The 22,047-nt window shown below is 40.6% G+C and overlaps 1 protein-coding gene across 1 annotated transcript in view; it reads left to right on the plus strand.

The window, feature by feature from the left end:
* The first annotated feature begins 3,533 nt into the window (after positions 1 to 3,533).
* The window catches only part of ARID2 (AT-rich interaction domain 2), an 87,669-nt gene continuing 69,155 nt past the window's right edge, over positions 3,534 to 22,047 (plus strand). The window contains exons 1-3 of the mRNA XM_063446947.1: positions 3,534 to 4,195; positions 11,689 to 11,782; positions 12,719 to 12,816. Of these exons, the coding sequence (XP_063303017.1) occupies positions 4,104 to 4,195; positions 11,689 to 11,782; positions 12,719 to 12,816 (284 nt within the window). The 5' untranslated portion in view covers positions 3,534 to 4,103. The remainder of the gene's footprint in view (positions 4,196 to 11,688; positions 11,783 to 12,718; positions 12,817 to 22,047) is intronic.

Here is a 22,047-nt window from a genome sequence, read left to right on the forward strand (position 1 = left end):
TGAAAACACTTTTTTTTTGTGTCCATGTCCATATGATCTCATTTCTTCTGACAGTGTTGTATTTATTTTATTTTTTAATGTAGTTACATTATACTTTGGAGTTTTGTTTTGGTTTTTTTTTTACTTTTCTCACCATGAGTTTAATGCAGCATTGTGAAAGGCTAGTTAAAGTTTCAGATTTAAAATGTTGAAACTGTTATCTATGTTTGAGTCCTTAAGGAATGTTACCGGCAGAGTTACAGAATTTGTTTTCTGAAAGCAGGTGTTTAATGAGTCAGAAGGAGCCTGATGTGGTATTTTAGAATGTATCAACATAGCGCTATCACTGTGGTACAAGTAAACCAAATGTGTTTTTTAATAAGATGTTGTCAGGAGCAGCCAGTCAGGACAAAACCTGGCTGAAAGAGGAAGCTTGCAGAAGGGACAGTGCAGAGCAAGAACCTACCCTGCGGGATTGCTGTAGTGCCACTAGATGACAGATGACATGGCAGGACAGGTCTGATCCTGTGTTGGGAACCAGTTACCGCCTATTCATGTTACAAAGGGTCAAAGTAACAGTTTGCCCACTGCAGTTTTCAAAAACATAGAAAATTTGAGATGTAAATCTGAATTGCTCCATTTACAAAAGTAGAAATTTCAGTGCATCTCACGTGGTATTTGAGTCTTATTTTCCCCAAGCTAATGTGACTGCTGGCAGGAGCAGAGGGAATTCCGTATAGTAAAGTGCGCTCACTGTGTGTGACATGGTATATTTCTCTCTCAGCTTCAAAAACATATTGTGAGAGGCTGTAATGCTGATTTAAAGCCTGGTCACACTTACAGGGTTGCTTACTAAAGTGAAAATTGTTCGAATTCAAGTGAATTTAAACTTTAAGGCCAAAATATCTGAATTGGAAAAATTATCCAAGTCAGTTATGCTTCCAGCTTGCTTACTTTGGTTTTACAATTTAAATTCAGTTCAAATTGCAAAAATTCTCACTTTTACTAAAGAACACGGACAGTGATTGGTGATGGGCAACAGGGAAACCCAATCAGGGTCTTTCAGACCCAATGGGTCTCCCTGTCTTTGAGGGAATCCCTGGTGATGTCAGCCATGTCCGTTTAAAGGGTAGTATGTAGCACAAACCTCATTGGTTGGTGTGGGAACTCTAGATTTGGCTCCATCTGACATGACACAGGGGAGTCAGATGTACAGAAAGATAACAGAATCCTCCCAGTATTAGCAGCAAGATCCTACTGGTGAATATGGCGGAATTATTACATCATGGGTCATCACAGAGCCCTCATTGGACATTAATGGAACACCCTTACATTCCTTTGAAAACAAATATGTTTATTTTTAATTCAAAGAAATAAAGTTCCAGCACTTGGTAATTTCAGGTTCAAAGTGTGATTTATTCAGCCATTACAAATGACAGGCAACGTTTCAACACGACGTGTCATTATCAAGCATTGACTTGATGAATGATGAGATGAGAAACATGTTTCTCCTCGTCCGCGTATGCTTTCCCAATGCTAATTGTCAGGTGCAAAAGGACAGAGCTTAGAGCAATGATTGACAGGGAGCTAAGATGGCGGCGGCCAGTTGCAGGATAAAGAGGTGTTCACACCTCACAAAGGGCATATTTGTGATTTACAGTGATAAGCTAATATATTAAAAAACTTGGCAAGTGACAGTTCCTTTTATGTAATTAATGAGTGATTCTAAATGAACTGCATTGATTAATCTATTTACCAGTACAGAACCAGGATTATTCTCTAAACCAGGGGTTGGTGGTAGCGGCGGGCAGTGCTGGCCAGCGCTGAGAGGAAATTATTTTAGAGCACTCCCACCCAACAGTCTGAAAGTAGAAACCGCATGGGACCAGAGAAGTGTGCCGCAGCAGTACTGTGCCTTCTCAGCCTGGTTCCCACTGGACCCGAGAGAAGCCACACTCCTACAGCTAAATGGTCAACAAAAGGGAGGTTGGTTAAAATAACACTATTGTGAATGTGTGTAGTAGCATGTGCATGGATGTATGTAAGTGGCAGTATGTGTGCAACAGTATGTATTGGTGGCTGTGTGTGTTTATCCCATCCTCCCCAACACAAATATTTTAAAAAAGCCCACAACCACACACACAGATTTATAGACAGCGACCATACCTAAAACCCACAAAAAGCACCTCCACACAACATGAAAAAAATAGACCACACACACAATATATACAGCCCACAATACGTACATAAACACACAAACTATATATATATATATATATATATATATATATATATATATATAAATATACAGCCTACAATACATGCATAAACACGCACAATATATACAGCCCACAATATATGCATAAACACACACACACACACACACAATATATATATATATATACAGCCCACAATACATGCATAAACACACTATATACAGCACACGATACATGCATAAACACACACACACACACACACTATATATAGCCCAGAATACATGCATAAACATACACACAATACATGCACAAACACACACTATATACAGCCCACAATACATGCATAAACACACCCACACAATACCACATACTGCTTACGCACATATAACACCCATACACAAGCAGAATGCACACGCGTGACATTAAAAATATTAGGGCTGTCACTCTAACAGATTTCAGACTTGTTGCTTTTTGACTACAATTTGGCGATTCTGATTTCAGTGTGACACAATTCAGAGTTTAGTGAACAAACCCCTAAAATGTGAAATTTAAGCCAAAATTCTGCTTTTGTTTTCAGTTTGGCTAATCTGAATTCCCAATTCACCCTTTAATAATGAATAACCCTGTGCATATGAATGCTGCATACTGCAGGGGTAGCACTTTCCCCTTGTTGCCCATGGTAACATGGTGGCTCTGGCTGCTTCATGGTGGCTTCATGTAAACACACACACAGTGTATGGAGCCCTGTCTGGACTCCCGGGGGATTCTGGGAAGCCCCACGTGTGAGGTGCTTTAACTTCCCTCGCTCTGGCTGGGCTCGGATTCAGCTGCGAACTCCCAGCGCCTGATGACGTAAAACATTCAAAAATAACTCCTTCGTCCAGGGCTGGCACTTTCGCCACGGTCCCTTAAGTCAGCCGTCCCAACGGTCGTTTTTTTTTTTTTTTTCTTCATGTTTTGTCGCTGAGGCTGGTGCGCGTGGCAGCGCCGGCGTCGCTTTGCACACGCTCCCTTAAACTCCCCTTTTCCTATCCTTCTCTCACTCTCTCTCTCTCACAGAGGAGCTCCAACTAGTTCTCTTCTATTGTTCCCTGCCGCGCGCGCGTTGCGGACCTCGAAAGGAAAAAAAAAAAAAAAAAGGTGACGGCTCGCGCGGTCTGTCGGGCGCGCGCACGGCGTCCTGTACTTCAGACTCCGTTCTGTGCGCGCGTGCACGCCGCCTGCCCAGACTCTCTCTTCCCGAAGTGTAAAGCGCGCGGGCTGGCGGGCGCGCGCTCGCTCGGCGGTAGCTGCTGGTAGTTAGAAGGCCTCGCTTGCAGTACCCGCGGCCGGCGCTCAGGGGTCGCTGTTCTGCGCTCTCTGCCCCCCTCTCACCAGCACCAGGAGCAGCAGCGGCCGCCGCGCAGGGCCTGGGAATCTTTTTGTCTGTGAGGCGGAGTGAGGAGCGGGGATTCCGCGGCCGCCGCAGCCAGCAGCCCCCCGCGCGGGTACCGGACTGAGGGGGCATCGGGGGGAGGGGAGGGAGGGAAACCCCCCGGAGCAGGGCCCGCCGCGGCCGCCATCACGGACACCGTCACCCACGGACACCGCACGGAGCCGCCGCCGGCACAAGGCACTCCACACAAAGGGGAGACCAGGAGCCCGGGCCGGCAGCAGCATGCTCCCTGACACGAAACCGGGACACTGACACCGAGCCGCACCGAGACCCCCGCCACCGGACAGGCCGCACCGAGACCACCGCCGGCACCGCTACCCACACCGAGCTCGGTGCTCACACCGCGGACAACCGGACCCCCGGCACCTCCTGTGCGCTCCATGAGCGGGCGGCCGGCCCTCCTGTAAGGAGCCCGAGCACCAACCGGTTATCTGAGGACACCCTCCCCCCCCTCCTCCTCCTAACCCCGGACCATGGCTAACCCCACCGCCAAAACCGAGCCCGAGCACCGGAGGAAGGGGCTGGCATTCCTGGACGAGCTGCGGCAGTTCCATGAGAGCAGAGGGTGAGCTTCCTCGGGACTGGGGGGGAGGGAGGGATGGGGTCAGAACCGGGTCATTATACAGACAGAGGACCGAACCGGGTCATTATACAGATAGGGGACCGAACCGGGTCATTATACAGATAGGGGACCGAACCGGGTCATTATACAGACAGGGGACCGAACCGGGTCATTATACAGACAGGGGACCGAACCGGGTCATTATACAGACAGGGGACCGAACCGGGTCATTATACAGACACACCAGCCTGCTGATCCCATTAACATCTCCCACCCAAGGAAGTTATCAGCTATCCCAATAACTCAAAATAACACAAATACTACATTAATTGGGGACACACTTTCCTTATAATATATATAGAATATATTATACCCTATACACACTGTATGCATAATGTGATTGTATAAATACTTGGATACACATGCTGTAATGGAGCAGAATCATAACACATTGTGCTCTCAGGTTCATGTGGATCTTATTTACAAATATTTAAATAGTTAGAGAAGGGGGGAGGGGGGATCTCAGTTCCCAACCTGGGAAGTTGATGTTTTTGTGGTAGCACTTGTTACATGAGGCAGAAAGAAGATGCTTTGCCTGCATCACTTGAAAGTTATTTGTTTATACTCCTTAGTACTGCCTCTCAGTTGGATACTAAGTTTTGCCGGGTGAATTGGTTTTCCAGGCATTGTGGGAAGGTCTGGTAATTTATTTTTAATCCAAGGCCTTGTGTAGTATTTGGGTTACCCACATTTTATAATAAATACCACACACATCACAGGCTATATATTTTGCTTCTGTGCTGGGAGGCTGTTGCATACTGAAAAATATATAAGCATTAGTTATTGTCAAAGGCAAAATGATACTGATGTGTAAATTTGTTATAATTTAGTACAGAACCAATATAATATCCAGGTCTAATATTGTATTTGTTGTGGTCAGTTGTTAAAACCGCAACACTTAAGGGGTCACTTTTTTCTAATGATTACCTCATTGAAAAGGTCCTGTGATGATCTGATATAGGTATGTTTATATCAGCATAGGAGATATCTTTTATTTAAATACATTTCTTGCTGGAACAGGGTGGACCAGAGGATGCATTTTTAAATTAAAATGTTTCTGCTATGCCTGATAAATATTCGAGGACATTACAGTCCCACGTTTGGGTGTTTTAGTTTGGCTTTTTGATATTTCCCTGCACAGTTTGGTTATGTTTTTTATTTTTTCATGTTCTTGTATGATATGGATGTGAGGTACAGTTTGGACAGTGTACTGTGGAATAATTCTTCCAGATTCTAAATATTCCCCCCACCTCCTCAATTCTGGAAAATGTGAGAATTATCTAGATGGCTATTGAGTGAAAGATTCAGATGATATTGGTCAATTTCATCATCTACCCACAGCCTGAAGAAAAAAATTGCATTACTATTTATATTTCCTCATTAAGCATTAACAGGTGTTATTATTGCTGCTTTATAGTAAGGTAGAGGGAAGTTAAGTGCAGTAGTTATACAGCCATAATGGCGGGTACTATATATTGGATTATACCAATATAGGTGATCACTGCCCGTAGAATTTAGTCTGGGAAGTGGAGGCGAACACGTGCAACACGTCATTAGGCGGCTTTTGGTTTTCGGGCGCTGGACATCCTCACGCTATGTGTCACCCGAAACCCTATAGGAAAGCATTGTATAATGCCTTCCTATGACGGGAACTACTAATGCGAGAGCAACCATTGGTGCACATGGGCATGAGATCTCCACCGCCAATGTCAAGAGCAGAGGCGGAACCTGAGCCAGCGCCAAGTGATATCAGCGCTGGACTTGAGTAAGTGACAGAAGAGGTTTTTAACCCCAGACCGATGTCTTAGAGGGCACTATAGGGAGTTATGGTGCCAAGAAAACAATTTTGTTTTCCTGGCACCTTAGTTTCCCTTTAATGGTAACTTCTGTAGATGAACCACTTGAAAATATTTTTTAACAGATTGTGAACATTTGAAAGGCTTATCCATAAATGTTGCATCAAGAGGATGGATAAAACTTCTGATCTAGATGCAGTAGTGTTGGATAGATGTGCAGGTAAATAGAGAGCAGTGAAAGAAAATAGCTATTTTTTTGTAAGTAAATAAATCCACAATAGTATTTTAGTATTGTTGGAAAAGGCGCTCTTCTAGAGGAAAAATACATGTCTGAGCTAATCAAGTTCATGGTGGGCACACAAATCTGGTTTAGGTGGTGATTCGCAGCATTCCAGATGGTTATCTATTCATTAATTTACAATAACTTTGAAGGAGGTCACAAGATACATTTTTGTTTTATGTTGTAGCATCCCGGTTCTCAACTGTGTACCTCAAGGGATGCTGGTTGCACCTTGCAGCCTCCCAACTGGTAGAATGTTTTTTTACACCAGCCTCACTATAGAGAGGGAGTTTGTAGTATGCACCTCCGGTGTCCGCTCATTCATGTCAGCTCTCTTGCGGTCCTAGCTCAGAGTGCTGCCACTGTGTTACTATGGCCATGCTCTGACTCATTAACTGAACGCTGGGATGGAAAGGTGCTGACTGTGATCTGCACCAATGGAGAGACTATAGCCCCTATTAAGGGTTAAATGGCAACTACCACACTGAAACACTAGGCATGACTGACCTGGCCAGGGATTTATATTTTTTGCGGGAAATAAATGGCAGCTTCCCTGATTGATCCACTAGGAATCTTACTTCCTCTCTAAGAGAAGGTAAGCAACACATTTTTATTCTTATATAAAGAACGTGCAAACTCCCCACACACAAATACACAAAGCCTTTCCTCTCACATAATCCACACACACAGTATACACCGGACACAGCCTTTTCACTCACATAGCACAGGATGAAAACAGGGGAAATAAACAAAAGTTTGATAATAGAGACAAGTGCAATATGAGTCAGAAAGACACTGTAAGAAAGAAGAGTCACAGGCAAAGAGAGAAACTAGCAAGGTGAAAAGAGTAAAGAGAGATTTGGGACAAAGGCAAATATGATTTCTGACTAGAATGACAAATATATTTGCTCTGGCCCTCACACAGGATTTATTTTTCCTCAGACATACAGTGAGACATACTGTTGTAGCATATGGTAATACATTATACTTTTCTAGTTGTCAAGGCCGTAAAGCTATTTAGTTTAAAATAATTTTTAGGTTTTTGTTTCTGGCTAATTATTCTCTCTGCAAGGCGAGCTGCTGTTTCCTGAGTAATCTACAGACTGCAGTTGGCCTGTCTAATTGTTAGGAATACTATCAGCAGTCTGATGAGCACTGTTTTGGGGAAGGATAGTGACACTTTGCAAAAGTACCAGATAGAAACTAAAATACCTGTAAACTAAAAGGCTACCTGTAAACTAACTTTACAGAATAAAGTGTAATTATACATGCCACAACATAACAAAAGTTAGTTTTTTTAAGATAGTTTATTCATTTTTAAATGCACTCTGTCATACACTACATTTGCGAGTTACATTTGAATCTAAAAAAAAAGTGTCCCTTATACATTGTATTCACAGATATACATTTAGATTATATCTGCATATCAGTCATCTGGTTTACTCCAACAGGGATATTACTAAAGTGAGAATTGCCAGGAATTCAAAGTGAATTTCAAATTTAAAGTGTTACTCCAACCACCATGACTACTTGTGCTATTTGAAGTCATCATGATATTAGGAGTCTACATGTGTAGTGTTTCAACTCAGTACACGTGGGTTAGGCAGCCCAAAACGGTCAATTCTGTGCATAAATTAAGTCTGTGGTCAATCTGATCAGATTGCTCAGTATTGCTTCAGACCTCTGAAAGAGAGGCAAACTTTTGAAAGCTTGTCTTTGAAGTATTATGTTAGTCCAATAAAAAAGGTATTATTCCATACTGCAATACTCTGGTATTTTGGCATTTTTAACTTATTATATCATCTAATTAAGCTATGCATCTTATGCCATACGTGTTTTACAATGCATAGATGATGCAAGTAAACATTACAAATTTAAAGGAACACTTCCTCTTAATGAAGCTGTTACGGTGCCTGGAGGTTCTTAGTGCCATCTTACATCAATGGGTTATATAGTTTAAACAACTGTTTAACCCCAATGTTGTGTAGATGGTGCCGATCTGCTCTGCCCTCTATCTTCTGGCAAAGTACTCTTATTTATTAAAGGGAAACTCCAGTGCCAGAAAAACGATCCGTTTTTCTGGCACTGGAGGGTCCCTCTCCCTCCCACCCACCAATCCCCGGTTACTGAAGGGGTGAAAACCCCTTCAGTCACTTACCTGGGACAGCGGCGATGTCCCTCGCCGCTGTCTCCGCCTCCGCGACGCTCCTCCTAATGATTACGTCGGCCGGTGGGCGAGACTAATCTCGCTCACCGGCCGAGGAGACCTAATGCGCATGCGCGGAAATGCTGCGCATGCGCATTACGTCTCCCCATAGGAAAGCATTGAAAAATCATTTCAATGCTTTCCTATGGGGTTTTGAGCGACGCTGGAGGTCCTCACACAGCGTGAGGACGTCCAGCGACGCTCTAGCACAGGAAACCTGTGCTAGAACCCAGGAAGTGACCTCTAGTGGCTGTCTAATAGACAGCCACTAGAGGTGGCGTTAACCCTGCAATGTAAATATTGCAGTTTATGAAAAACTGCAATAATTACACTTGCAGGGTTAAGGGTAGTGGGAGTTGGCACCCAGACCACTCCAATGAGCAGAAGTGGTCTGGGTGCCTGGAGTGTCCCTTTAAGGAAGTGCCGAACTGAACATCAGCGATAGATACTCCCAGGTTATCACTAGCTTACTGTTGATAAAAATTATTTTAAAGAATGCATCAGCCATAAGACTTGCCCCCTGGAGGGGTAATATCATAGGAGGTAGTTTACTTGCTTCTTTGCTTAGCACACCACTCCCTTGTGTGGTCTGCAGCTTGGGAGTTTTTTGTACAGAGTCAGTTTAAAAAACCTAAAAAAAAAAACAGGACTGAAAAATGGATCTATAGTTGGGTGATAAATTCATATCAAACAAACTGCTATTCAGGAAGGGATAAAAAAAAAAAAGCCCCATAGACCAAGAGAGACTCCAGATTGATGGATCCTCTTCATGTACAGGGGATGCTCTGCCAGCTGCTGCACTTGAATTTAACTTTTTTTTTTTTAAAGCTCCTTTATAAATTGCCTTCAAAGCCATAGGGTTACTTCCTGCATATTGTATTTCTTTAAATTGGCGTTTTATGAAACTAACTCTAGCTTGCTGTTGTGTTTATAGTGCTCCCCTACCTCAATGTCAGACTCTTTAGGAATAATGTCACATATGCCAGGTCTCTTGCCAACACATGGAGAATTCCCCTTGATATGAATAAACACTTTATATTATCATTGTCAATTTCATTGAGCCTGGACAGCATTGATTGAGTGAGAGGGATTAGGCTAGTTCATTCAGTGCTGTCAGCCAGTTGCTGTTGTGGCAGCATTACTTTGAAATGATCAGTGTAGCTAAGTAGGTTGAAGACTCCACGCACTAGGACCCTGGTTTACATCAAACTGTTCCTAAATGGTGTATATATTACAGTGCTTGGACGCTGCAAGCAACTTTGCCTCTATGTAATGTAACTTCAGCTCACTGCAGTGTCCCTTCAAGTATACTGGACAAAAGTTCTGCTCAGACAATATTGTCTCTATTCCCTAATAATCCTAATATTACCCATTGTACAGTGCTACGGAATTTGCTAGCGCTATATAAATAATAATTACCCACCTTCAGAAACATTTGTACATACTGCTTAAAGGAATACTGTATGCAACAATTTCAACTCATGGAATTGATTATAACTCCTGCAGTCCCCTGACACTGTCCCTCCATTGAGTATTAAACAACTTTTTAAGCAGTTTCATTAAAAAGGGGCCCTGGCTTCCCAAACCCCTGCCTTTACTTGAGGTGTGGCTAGGGCAGAGATTGCATACCTTGAATGGGAACGGTGATAGGCTGAAAGTGGTCAGCTTACATTCTCAGCCATGTTCATTGCTGTTTAGGTTGATGATTCCTGAGGGACCTTTCATATAACATTAAAAATGGTTTAACATTGAATAGAAAGACAGTACCAGGGAACTCAAGACACAGTAGTGACTTTAATGAGAAGAAGCAGCTACAGTGCCTACACTGTCAATTTAAGGAATTGTGGTAGGCTAAATTATTTTAATCCAGCTTGTTTAAACACTAAGTGGCTTTCTTGTAGTTGGTTATAGTGGTATACCTGTTAACCTGTAAAGAGCTGGGGCACAGACTAAGTAAAAAATCCTCCAATATAGCACTGTTTCGGTATAAATGAAAGTTGATTTTAATGTCTATGCTTAACATTTGTAGCCATTTTCCAGGCTCAGTAATGCCAGCTTTAGCATCTCTACACCAAGCCGGTTCAATGTGTTACCGTGCAAGAAATTATTTGCTTTTATCATATTTACTAGTGCATTACAATTTGCAATATGTAGGCCTTAAACTGCCAATATGAAGAAAACCAAAACATTATTTAGCTTCTGGTAATTATTGCAACGAGTTCATCACAATTCTTACTTTAGTAGAGATATCCTAATATTTACAAATCGGCATCAGTCTCTCTAGATATTTAGTTTTCTATCACATTAATGTTTTTTTTTTTTTTTTTAATAAGTTGAGTTTTTTTTAATAAGGTGAGTTAGTAATCAAATAGCAAAATGCTACAAGAAAAATATATGGGGTTTAATCCTTAAACCTGCAACTATGAGAGAGTGACATTAAATTTTAGCTCAAACATACTTTTATTGGAATAATTCATCATGTGTTTCTTTATTACTTGTTGGTCCATAATGGTCTACCTTGCGGTAAATAAATCTTGCATCTCCATCTCTGCCACTTGGATATTTTGAGCTACATTTTATACTTAGGGATGCATGGAGAGATTTATTTAGTAAGCAATGAGTGACCTGACAGACAACAATGTTGGCAACCTGGAGTTTTATCCGCATTCATAGAGGCAATGTGCTTAATTTAATATATTTTAACTAAATTACATGCTGTATTCCCTATACATGTAAATGTGTAGCAGCCTCTCTGTTATGGTGGGATTGAGGGTGACCCCAATAGGCCCTGTCGCCCTCTGTTATGACCCCAATAGGCCCTCTCGCCCTCTGTTATTGTTGGGTCCCCCAGCAGGCCCTCTCTCCCTCTGTTATTGTTGGGTCCCCCAGCAGGCCCTCTCTCCACCTGTTATTGTTGGGTCCCCCAGCAGGCCCTCTCGCCCTCTGTTATTGTTGGGTCCCCCAGCAACCCCTCTCGCCCTCTGTTATTGTTGGGTCCCCCAGCAGGCCCTCTCGCCCTCTGTTATTGTTGGGTCCCCCAGCAGGCCCTCTCGCCCTCTGTTATTGTTGGGTCCCCCAGCAGGCCCTCTCACCCTGTGTTATTGTAGGGTTCCTCTACCTCTCTCACCCTCTGTTATTGTTGGGTCCCCTGCAGGTCCCGGTTTAAGAAGATCCCCGCAGTTGGCGGCAGAGAGTTGGACTTGCACTCTCTTTACACGAGAGTCACCACTTTGGGAGGATTTGCTAAGGTGAGATGGTGTTTTTATATATCATAAAACCAGTTAGTAAGCCTCATGTTCGATGGAAATGACCTTTTACCATTTCAATGCTGTTTTGCCTTAATGTCAGTGTTAACTGTGTTGGTAAATACTGCTGTAAGTGCACTAGGTTATTGTTTACATACAGTCTGTCTATCATTTATACTGTATTTGTGTTCTCTGATATCATGTATACTGTATAGGTGCAGTGTGTGTATGTCTATATAAACTGTATGTGTGCTCTGTCTATCATGTATACTGTATTTGTACTCTGTCTGATATCATGTATACTGTATTTGTGCTGTCTCTGCCATCAATGGCCCTTACTGGTGATCTGTAGCCTGATTCCCAGTTTAAGATACTCCATGCTTTCCAGGCCTAAACACAACCCGTGGGAAGGCCCATGGCTGTGCAGGGCCTGAACTGGCGGTTTGGGGGTCCCTGCCTGGCCGCCAGTTTGTGGGGGGTGGATTGCTGCTGCTGTGTAAGGTGTAATGGCATATGTGGGTGGGGGTGAGAATGTGTGATCGGTAGGGTGCCCCCCCTCCCCCGGGACCATCGGCCGCTCTAAATCCTTGCCTCAGTGTACTGGCCGCCCGGCAATAGCAGATGCTTTACTAACACTGAGCACTTTCCCTGCAAGTCAAAATTAGCGGGCCATGTCTGCACATGGGGATCAGCCCCAATGCACGGAGACCTGCTAACCCCCTGCCCCCTCCCTCCCTGGGATCGCTGACAGAGTAGGGAACAGCTCGGCCCAGACGGTGTATCGAAACAGTCTTTCAAAACAGTTTTTTCCCTCTAAATCTGTCATATTATTATTATTATTATTGTTCTATATCCTTTACTGTTAGGTGATATTGCGATTAAGTAAATAATACATGTGTGTCTGAACTGCAGTTTTTATTTATTTTGTGTGGTTGCAAGGTGTCGGAGAAGAATCAGTGGGGTGAAATAGTGGAAGAATTTCATTTCCCAAGAGGATGCGCAAATGCTGCCTTTGCTTTAAAACAGTATTACCTACGGTAAGTGCAACTATTTTGTTCTTTGCTAAACCGTGACAATTTGTGCTTCATTTTCGTTGGTCATCTGCTTCATGTTAGATATCATGCCTTGCAGCATTCTGTTTATGCCTTTAGGCAATTGAACGATGTAGTTTGTTTTAATTCTGGTAACATGTTTATCTCTATGGAGTTAATGGATTTTGATGTATATTAAGGTTTGCTATATTAAATATATTTTTTTCTTCTATTCTGGATTTTTATCTTTCGTTACACTTCCAAATTTGCTTATCTTATGACACAAGGTATGTGCAAATATATAATAAACTACAACATAATCTGTGTACTAACACATGTACACACACTTTAGTTACAAGTTGGTGAAATGTGAAAATATTTTTTTAATAAAATAACGCAAAAACTCCAGTGTTTGTAGCATTATATAGTTTGGTATGCATGTCTTTATATTCACTATCTCCTTGCCATTTTGATGTTACGGTTATTAATGCTTGTGAAACATAATTCACCCAAGACCGTTGCCAAGTTACCGGTATGTGTTTTGCATGTGATGATTTCTTGTGTGCGCATCTATTTAGAAACCATGAATAGCATTTATAATTAAACATCATTAGTAAAGTATGATCTTCCTGCCTACTTTGCTTATTTGTTTGCACTGAGTTTGTCATATACACTATTTTGTTAAAGCCAGTATTACTGGCTAGGGAAGTTCGATAATTTCTCAAATATACCTGTCATTGGCTGTCGTGGATTGACTTAATTTGAAATTATAGTTTAATAAACCACATGACCAGGATGCTTCCTAGTGATTTAGTATCTGAATACTCTCGTGTTACTCACTACTGTAAAGGAAGGGAACATTTAATACATATTTTATTTACACACACAGTATGTTTTTACAAGGGGAAAAAAAAATGTTTTGGTTGTTTTTATGTAACGGTTTGGGAAATTAGTGCACTGTAAAGGCAAGACAGACGTTGGTAACTTGGCATTTTTTCTTTGCCATAAAGTTATGTGAATCAGGGATTACATTGAGGAAGGGAAGGAAATTAATTGAATCAACTGCTTAGCATCCCACAACTTTGTCACTCCATTAAATTTTCTGTTAATTTGTTTTTATTCTGATGATCAACGTTTGCATTCTCACTTTATTGGATTATCTTCATTCCTCTTCATAGTCCTTTTAAAGCGGCACTTGGCCGAATCCAGTTGTGTTTATTTTTATTTTATTTTATTTTTTTATAACCCCCCCCTCCAGACTCCACTACATCTAATTGGCCCCCTAGTCAACCCAAAATGCCCCTTAGCCCTCCATATAGCCTATTTTTTATCTTTAGTTTCTGCCTGAACCTAGGTCCTGGGCGCTGCCATCTTTGTGTGTGCAGATGAAGTCCCTGTGGGACACGTCATCCGCCCACACTAGATATCGCTGTGAAATTCCTGCACATGCCCAGTTAAACACTTGGGCATTCGAATGGGAATTTCATCCATTCATTTGTCAGAAAGACGAATAAATGAGTAGAAATGTAAAACGACTGAATGAAGCCCTCTTCGTTCGTTCGTTTGGTTTATTACAAGAAGGGAGCTACTTAGCCACTTCCTAAACCCCTCATGTCCTCCTTCACTCTATTGGGGTCTATATGAACTCCATAATAGCATAAGGGAGATTAAAATCTTCTGAAGGCCTCTATTCTCTACATGCCCCTACCCGCGGCGAGTCGGGGCATGTCTACTAAACAGTGAGCACCCGTGCCTCGTTTAGTTGCATAGCTCCAACTCGCGGGACACGGGTGTGGACTATGGGGGACACAAACATGTCCCCCCCCCCCACTGGTTAATAGGTGCCCCACCATGGGACCATTTTTTGGAGAGCCACAGGCTGCTCACTGTTTACTAGACATGCCCCTACTTGCGATATAGTGAGTAGGGGCAGATTATTTACTAATACTAAGTAATCTTTACTTGGTATTGGTAAAAATGTCTGAAAGGCCAATCTTGGTCTTTCAGTCTTTTGGTAGATTGATCCCTGATACCGTGGGAATTAGGGAGCAATCTACTAAGCGGCTGCAAGATGCAACCGCGATCGGATCAGAATTCATTCGAATGAAATGTCGAACCGGACATAAGTCCCAAATTTCATCTCCGTATGAATGGACGAACTGCTCTCATTTTATTAGGGCGAAAGTCGTTAGTTTTGCCAGCCCAATTGACAGTTGGGCTTTGACTGTCAGTGGCATCTGCAATCAGACCTGTTCTATTTGCATATTAATTAAGAACTGATTTTTATTTTTTTTTGTGGCAATTTACACAATGAGCAATACATCTGTATTCCTTACTAATTTCTAGAAACATAAGGCAATCCATGCCTACTGGATATGTAACTGGCATTTTCCTATATTTATTTCCTTTTAAATGAGAATCAATTTGCAGGTCACATGTTTGCAAGTTAGTAAATCTAATGCTTGGAAGGTGGAGGTAAAACTTTAGTTGATTTTCTCTGCTGGCATACAAATTATGTATTAGAAGTTTGTCATTAATAAACATTTGTAGCACCTGTTAAATTACAGTGTAAAAGCATATTTACAAATAGACAATACACACATAAAACATGACATATGGTAGTAATGTATTTTTCCATGAGAACATAAATAACTCCTATTATTTATAAAGACCATATAGAGTAGTAATGTTTTATCCTTAGCACTGTATAGAATTATAGGACTCATAACTTACAGTTAGCAAGTACGATGGTTGTCGTTCGTACTATAGGATGAAAGGTATTAATCCAGCCTTGGAGGGATAAAGGCAAATTCATTCTTTAGAATAACGCTTAGCATGTTGCATAGTAACACCATAGTTCATTATTGTAAAGGGAAAATTGTTAAAAGGCCTGGTCATTTCTGAGCTGTTGAGTAATCTTCAGTAAAGGCTTTAAAATAAATACAGAACCGATTACAAATAATGTCGCTTTCTGAGAATGAAGCCAAACCTACCAAGAGGTGAATTTAGAAGTGCAGTAAGGGTTCTATATGTTTGACTCTTGGATACACGTGTAGACTAACAAAAGGGAGCAATATCATTTCTTTGTCTCTAGAAATTCATGGAAAAGAAAGTTGATTTTTCTGATTTAATATTATTTGTATCATCATTAGAAATTATGTAACTTAAGGCCCCCACCTGCCACTCATGGGGGGGTGACGGGACAGTAGGTCCTCCCCCCTTATTGTATTTTAGGGTCCCCTCCCGCCAATTTAGGTCTTTCAGCCTTTTAGTAGATGGCTCCCTAATACCGTGGGAATTAGGGAGCTATCTACTCGCAGCACGAATAGGATTGGAATTTTATTAATTCAAACAAAAGTCCCGAATTGCGTCCTAACCCGAATGGACAAACTCATTCTGTTGGGATGAAATTCGGTAGTTTCGCTGGTGTTAAAACTAGGGATCGACTGTCTGGCCGATATTCAGTATTTTCGACAATATCGGTATCTGCCTATAGAGATGCCGATAATGCAGACCAGGACCGCCGGGCCCATGATGAGCTTCGAGGGCCCACAGCAAGCTCTTACTTACCTTCCCAGCAGCTCCCTTCAGCTCCCCTGTCTAAATCTTGCGAGTCCTGTGGCCGTCAGAGCGTTGCCACCAGGTACAATTAATATTTAAAATAAAAATGCCCCTCCCCCATTTACACACATTACATACCTACACACACACACACACACACACACACACAAACACTGCATTCACTAATACACACACACTACACACACACATCATTCACTAATACACACACTACACACACATTGCATTCACTAATACACACACATTGCATTCACTAATACAAACACATTGCATTCACTAATACACACACTACACAAACACATTGCATTTACTATACACACACTACACAAACACTGCATTTACTATACACACACTACACAAACACATTGCATTTACTATACACACTACACAAACACATTGCATTTACTATACACACTACACAAACACATTGCATTTACTATACACACTACACAAACACATTGCATTTACTATACACACTACACAAACACATTGCATTTACTATACACACTACACAAACACATTGCATTTACTATACACACTACACAAAAACATTGCATTTACTATACACACTACACAAACACATTGCATTTACTATACACACTACACAAACACATTGCATTTACTATACACACTACACAAACACACTGCATTTACTATACACACTACACAAACACACTGCATTTACTATACACACTACACAAACACACTGCATTTACTATACACACTACACAAACACACTGCATTTACTATACACACTACACAAACACACTGCATTTACTATACACACTACACAAACACACTGCATTTACTATACACTCTTCACAAACACACTGCATTTACTATACACACTACACAAACACACTGCATTTACTATACACACTACACAAACACACTGCATTTACTATACACACTACACAAACACACTGCATTTACTATACACTCTACACAAACACACTGCATTTACTATACACACTACACAAACACACTGCATTTACTATACACACTACACAAACACACTGCATTCACTATACACACTACACAAACACACTGCATTCACTATACACACTACACAAACACACTGCATTCACTATACACACTACACAAACACACTGCATTTACTATACACACTACACAAACACACTGCATTTACTATACACACTACACAAACACACTGCATTTACTATACACACTACACAAACACACTGCATTCACTATACACACTACACAAACACACTGCATTCACTATACACACTACACAAACACACTGCATTCACTTTACGCACGCTGCGTCCGCTGCGCGCACTATGCACGCTGCGCGCACTTCGCGTCCACGGCACGCACTGCATTCAATAATCAAATACGTTCACTGCATCATTACACACACACACACACACACACACACTGCATTCAATAATCAAATACTTTCACTGCATCATTACACACACTCACATTCTTGAAAACATAAAAATTTTTGACTGGCATGGATATTTTGTGCATTTACCTTAATAAAAAAAAAATTAGCAAAAAAAAAAAATAATAAACATGTTCAGTTAAAAGTAGATTTGTGTAGAAATAGTTTATTTTTTCAAAATGGTAAATTTACATATTATTATTATTTATATAGCGCAATCAAATTCTGCAGCGGTTTACAATGGGTGGACGAACAGACATGTAGTTGTAACCAGACAAGTTGGACACACAGGAACAGAGGGGTTCCTGCTCAATGAGCTTACATGCTAGAGGGAGTAGGGTAAAATGACACAAAAAGGTAAGGATAGTATTAGACTAGTGACAGTTGCACAAGAGGAATCAGTCGGGAGCTATTAACAGTTTAATTGATACGCTTTTTTGAAAAAGTGTGTTTTTAACGATTTTTTTTTAAGAAGTGGAGACTGGGTGAGCTTCTAACGGAGGAGGGAAGAGAGTTCCACAGGAACGATGCAGCCCTCGAGAAATCTTGAAGGCGAGCATCAGAGGTGGGAGTACGGACAGAAGATAGACGTAAGTCTTCAGCAGATCGTAAGGGCCTAGACGGGACATACTTGTGTATAAGGGAGGATATATAGGTGGGAGCAGCATTATGTAGCGATTTGAAAGCAAGAACCAGAGTTTTAAATTGAGCTCTATATATCTATATAATATCAGAAAGTTATCGGCCATCGGCCTGAAAGTTCACATATTATCACTATCTGCTCTAAAAAAATCAATATCGGTTGATCTCTAGTTCAGGAGGAAGGTGAGAATTGTCTGTCTTCGGTTTTAAAGAAAACTAGAGCAGATAGGAAGAAATGAAGAGCAGACCCTGAGAGGGAGAGAAGAGGAAGCGATTTGAGGACTCTTTTCTAATAAAAACACAATCCAATGCAGTTTTGTTGACATACTATGACATGTATGTTTATTGTTTTGATTTTAGGTTATACAAATGTATCCCTTTATTTTCTATGTGTGTGTGTATATATATATATATATATATATATATATATATATATATATATATATATATATATATACATACACACATTGGCTTATATGGTATCAGCCTGGGAAGGCTACCATGGGAAGCTGTTTATAAACGAAGTTGCACTTAATTTGGTTATTTCACTTTGAACTTTTCTTTGGTGCAAATTAGTGTTTTTTAAGAATATTTAGGAACCAAGCTATTGATTTTATGCCAGCAGAGAGTTGTATTCATTTATACCAAAATTGATAGGTTTCACATAGTTCTGCAGTCATGTATGTTTGCTCATGGATGTTTTGTTAAAGTAAACTAAACAAATAAGAGCTATATCTCTTGGGTCCTTGGTTTTAACAGTGATCTAATTTGTAAGACTGTCATAGGGAAAACCAGGGAAGTTGAACTGGGTTCTTCATTTCTCTCGGCCATACACCACAGTGCTGCTAAAGTGTTACCTTAGGACTGGTCCTGACATGTTGCTGGGCACATATTCTTTCCATAAATCTTTTGGTATTGACACGGAATCAGTAACTGCATGAACTCTTAGGTCACATTGTTGGTTTGCTATGGTATTTCTAAGGCTATTAATGTAATGAAAAAGGTGTAACTGCACCCCCTAGAGACTGCTTTGGAAATATACCTGTGTGTATTATACACACAATTTAAAGGTAAAAACAAGGCACATCTTGCCACACAATCCATTGACTTAAATTACAGTGTAGTTTCAGTTTTATTTTAATTATAGTTTAATATATTTGTCAGTTTATTGATTTATTTATTTGAAATCTCTTGCCTCATGTAATTTTTCTGCCAAAGTATAAATAAAGGTTTCTGGTTTTCAGGTACATGGTGACTTCCAAGTAGTGCAGCCTTAATGCAAATGACAATCTTACCAATGTATCGGACTCGGAGCTTGTTTCCTTACCTTGTCGGTAAATATATGCCATAAGCTGTTATTTACACCTGGTAGATATTAAAGCCCACAAATTTCCCACAAGTTTCCAGCCTTGTCGCTGCTTAGAAGCCTACCGCTAGTAGCGTCTGCTGCAACTGGTAGTGATTACCTCTGTGAAAAAAGTGCACAGAACAGTGAATTCCTTACAACTGGGACAAACATAACCCTTTCAATGCAGAAGCTGAGCGCAACGCAGTGTGCTGCTGTAATACTGAAAGGCAAAGAAAGAAAAAATTAAAATATATATACATTCATTTTTTTGTTGAGATTTTCAAAAATATTTAATTTGTTGATGTAATTATCACAAATGTTAGTTAGTCTAACTTTGTGGCAGATTTAAAAAAAAAAAAAAAAAAAAAAAAGTATAATGCAAGCTGCTATTTATTCCCCCCACTTTGACTAGGGGGAAAAAAGGAAATGCTAGCAGAATGCTTGGTTGTACAGAACACTGGTGAGACCTCACTTGAAGTATTCTACGCACTACTGGAGACCGTATCTTCAGAAGGATATTGATACGTTTAGAGAGAGTTCAGAGAAGGGCTACTAAACTGGTTCATGGATTGCAGGATAAAACTTACCAGGAAAGGTTAAAGGACATGTATAGCTTGGAGGAAAGACAAGACAGGGGGGATATGATAGAAACATTTTAAATACATAAAGGGAATCAACACAGTAAAGGAGGAGACTATATTTAAAAGAAGGAAAACTACCACTACAAGAGGACATAGTCTTAAATAAGAGGGGCAAAGGTTTAAAAATAATATCAGGAAGTATTACTTTACTGACATGGTAGTGGACACATGGAATAGCCTTCCAGCTGAAGTGGTAGAGGTTAAAACAGTGAAGGAGTTTAAGCATGCATGGGATAGACATAAGGCTATCCTAGCTTATAAGATAAGGCCAGGGACTAATGAATGTTTTTAGAAAATTGGGCAGACTGGGCTGAATGGTTCTTATCTGCTGTCACATTCTATGTTTCTATAAATTACTTACCTGGAGTGCAGCACTGGTTGAATCTCCTTTTGCTAGTCTCCACGTTGCTGTTTTACTTTAATCCTTCCCACATCGTGGTCCATTGAAAATATTCTTCTATAGAGCCATTTGATTGGACTGTTCTCACAGTCTCAAAGGGCATGCGAATGCATTAAGCAGGGGAGGGAATGTGGTGTGAATTAAGAAAGAAAATGCACATTAAGGACTAAAAGGCGTCAAGGGCTTAAATGAGAGAGAAAGAGGGTTGTCTAAGAGATCCAGGCTTCCCCATACAGTCTTGGTCACATCCCTGCCTGAAGGTTAGAAGTTGATCACGTCTGTCGCCAGCACACAGTGCGTGCTGATGACACAAGTTTTTTATGCACAGATTTAACATCGGTCAACCTAGAACTGAGTTCTAGGCTGCCTGTCATGTGTGCAGTATGTGTGTGTATATGTATGTATCTCTCTCTCTCTCTCTCTATATATATATATATATGTATATGTATATGTATATCTATATCTATATATATATATTTTATTTATTTATTATTATTTTTTTTCTATTGTAGAAAACTTTCTTTTTTAAGTGTTTGCACTTACGATCACATAGATCTGGGAATGATATTTTTGAAGCAAGTGTAGTATACAATAACCTTCTTTGGCACCAACACATGGCACAAATTGCAGTTCGGCTTTAAAAAAAAAAAAAATCAAAGAAACTAATTTTTCTTAAATCCTGTAATTCCTTATTTGGGATGGTCTGTTCTCTGTTCCTAAATTCCTGTACAAATGCTAGAATAAATCACTGTACTTTGGTAAAAAAATAAATTTTCATTGTATTTTTCAACATCTTAAAATGCCAAGTCTCTTCGAAATACTAAGGTTGAAAACAGCTTGTGGTAACACATGCGTATGCCAAACCGTAACTAGATGTTTACACACTGTGTTTTGGGATCACAATAAACATAGCTCTATGTCTACATGCTACTTGTTCTCCAGCTCCAAAGTTTATTAATCCTTAATGTCTTTGGTTTAAAGGAACACTATAACTTTATAAATCTAGTTATCCCTCCCCCCCCCCCCCTCCCCCCAATAAATAAAAAAATATGTTAAATTTGCCTTTTTATCCATCTTTAATAGTATCTCCTGGGCATCTGCTTCTCCTGTTCTTAGACCATCCTCATGGAGTAGCACTGTTACCCTACACCTCAAGCACGGTAACAGCTGTGCTTAGCAAATTGTATGCTTCTCGTAGAGCCTTTAGTGATGCTAC

This window comes from Pelobates fuscus, chromosome 3 (genome assembly GCF_036172605.1).
Source record: "Pelobates fuscus isolate aPelFus1 chromosome 3, aPelFus1.pri, whole genome shotgun sequence".
Taxonomy (NCBI): domain Eukaryota; kingdom Metazoa; phylum Chordata; class Amphibia; order Anura; family Pelobatidae; genus Pelobates; species Pelobates fuscus.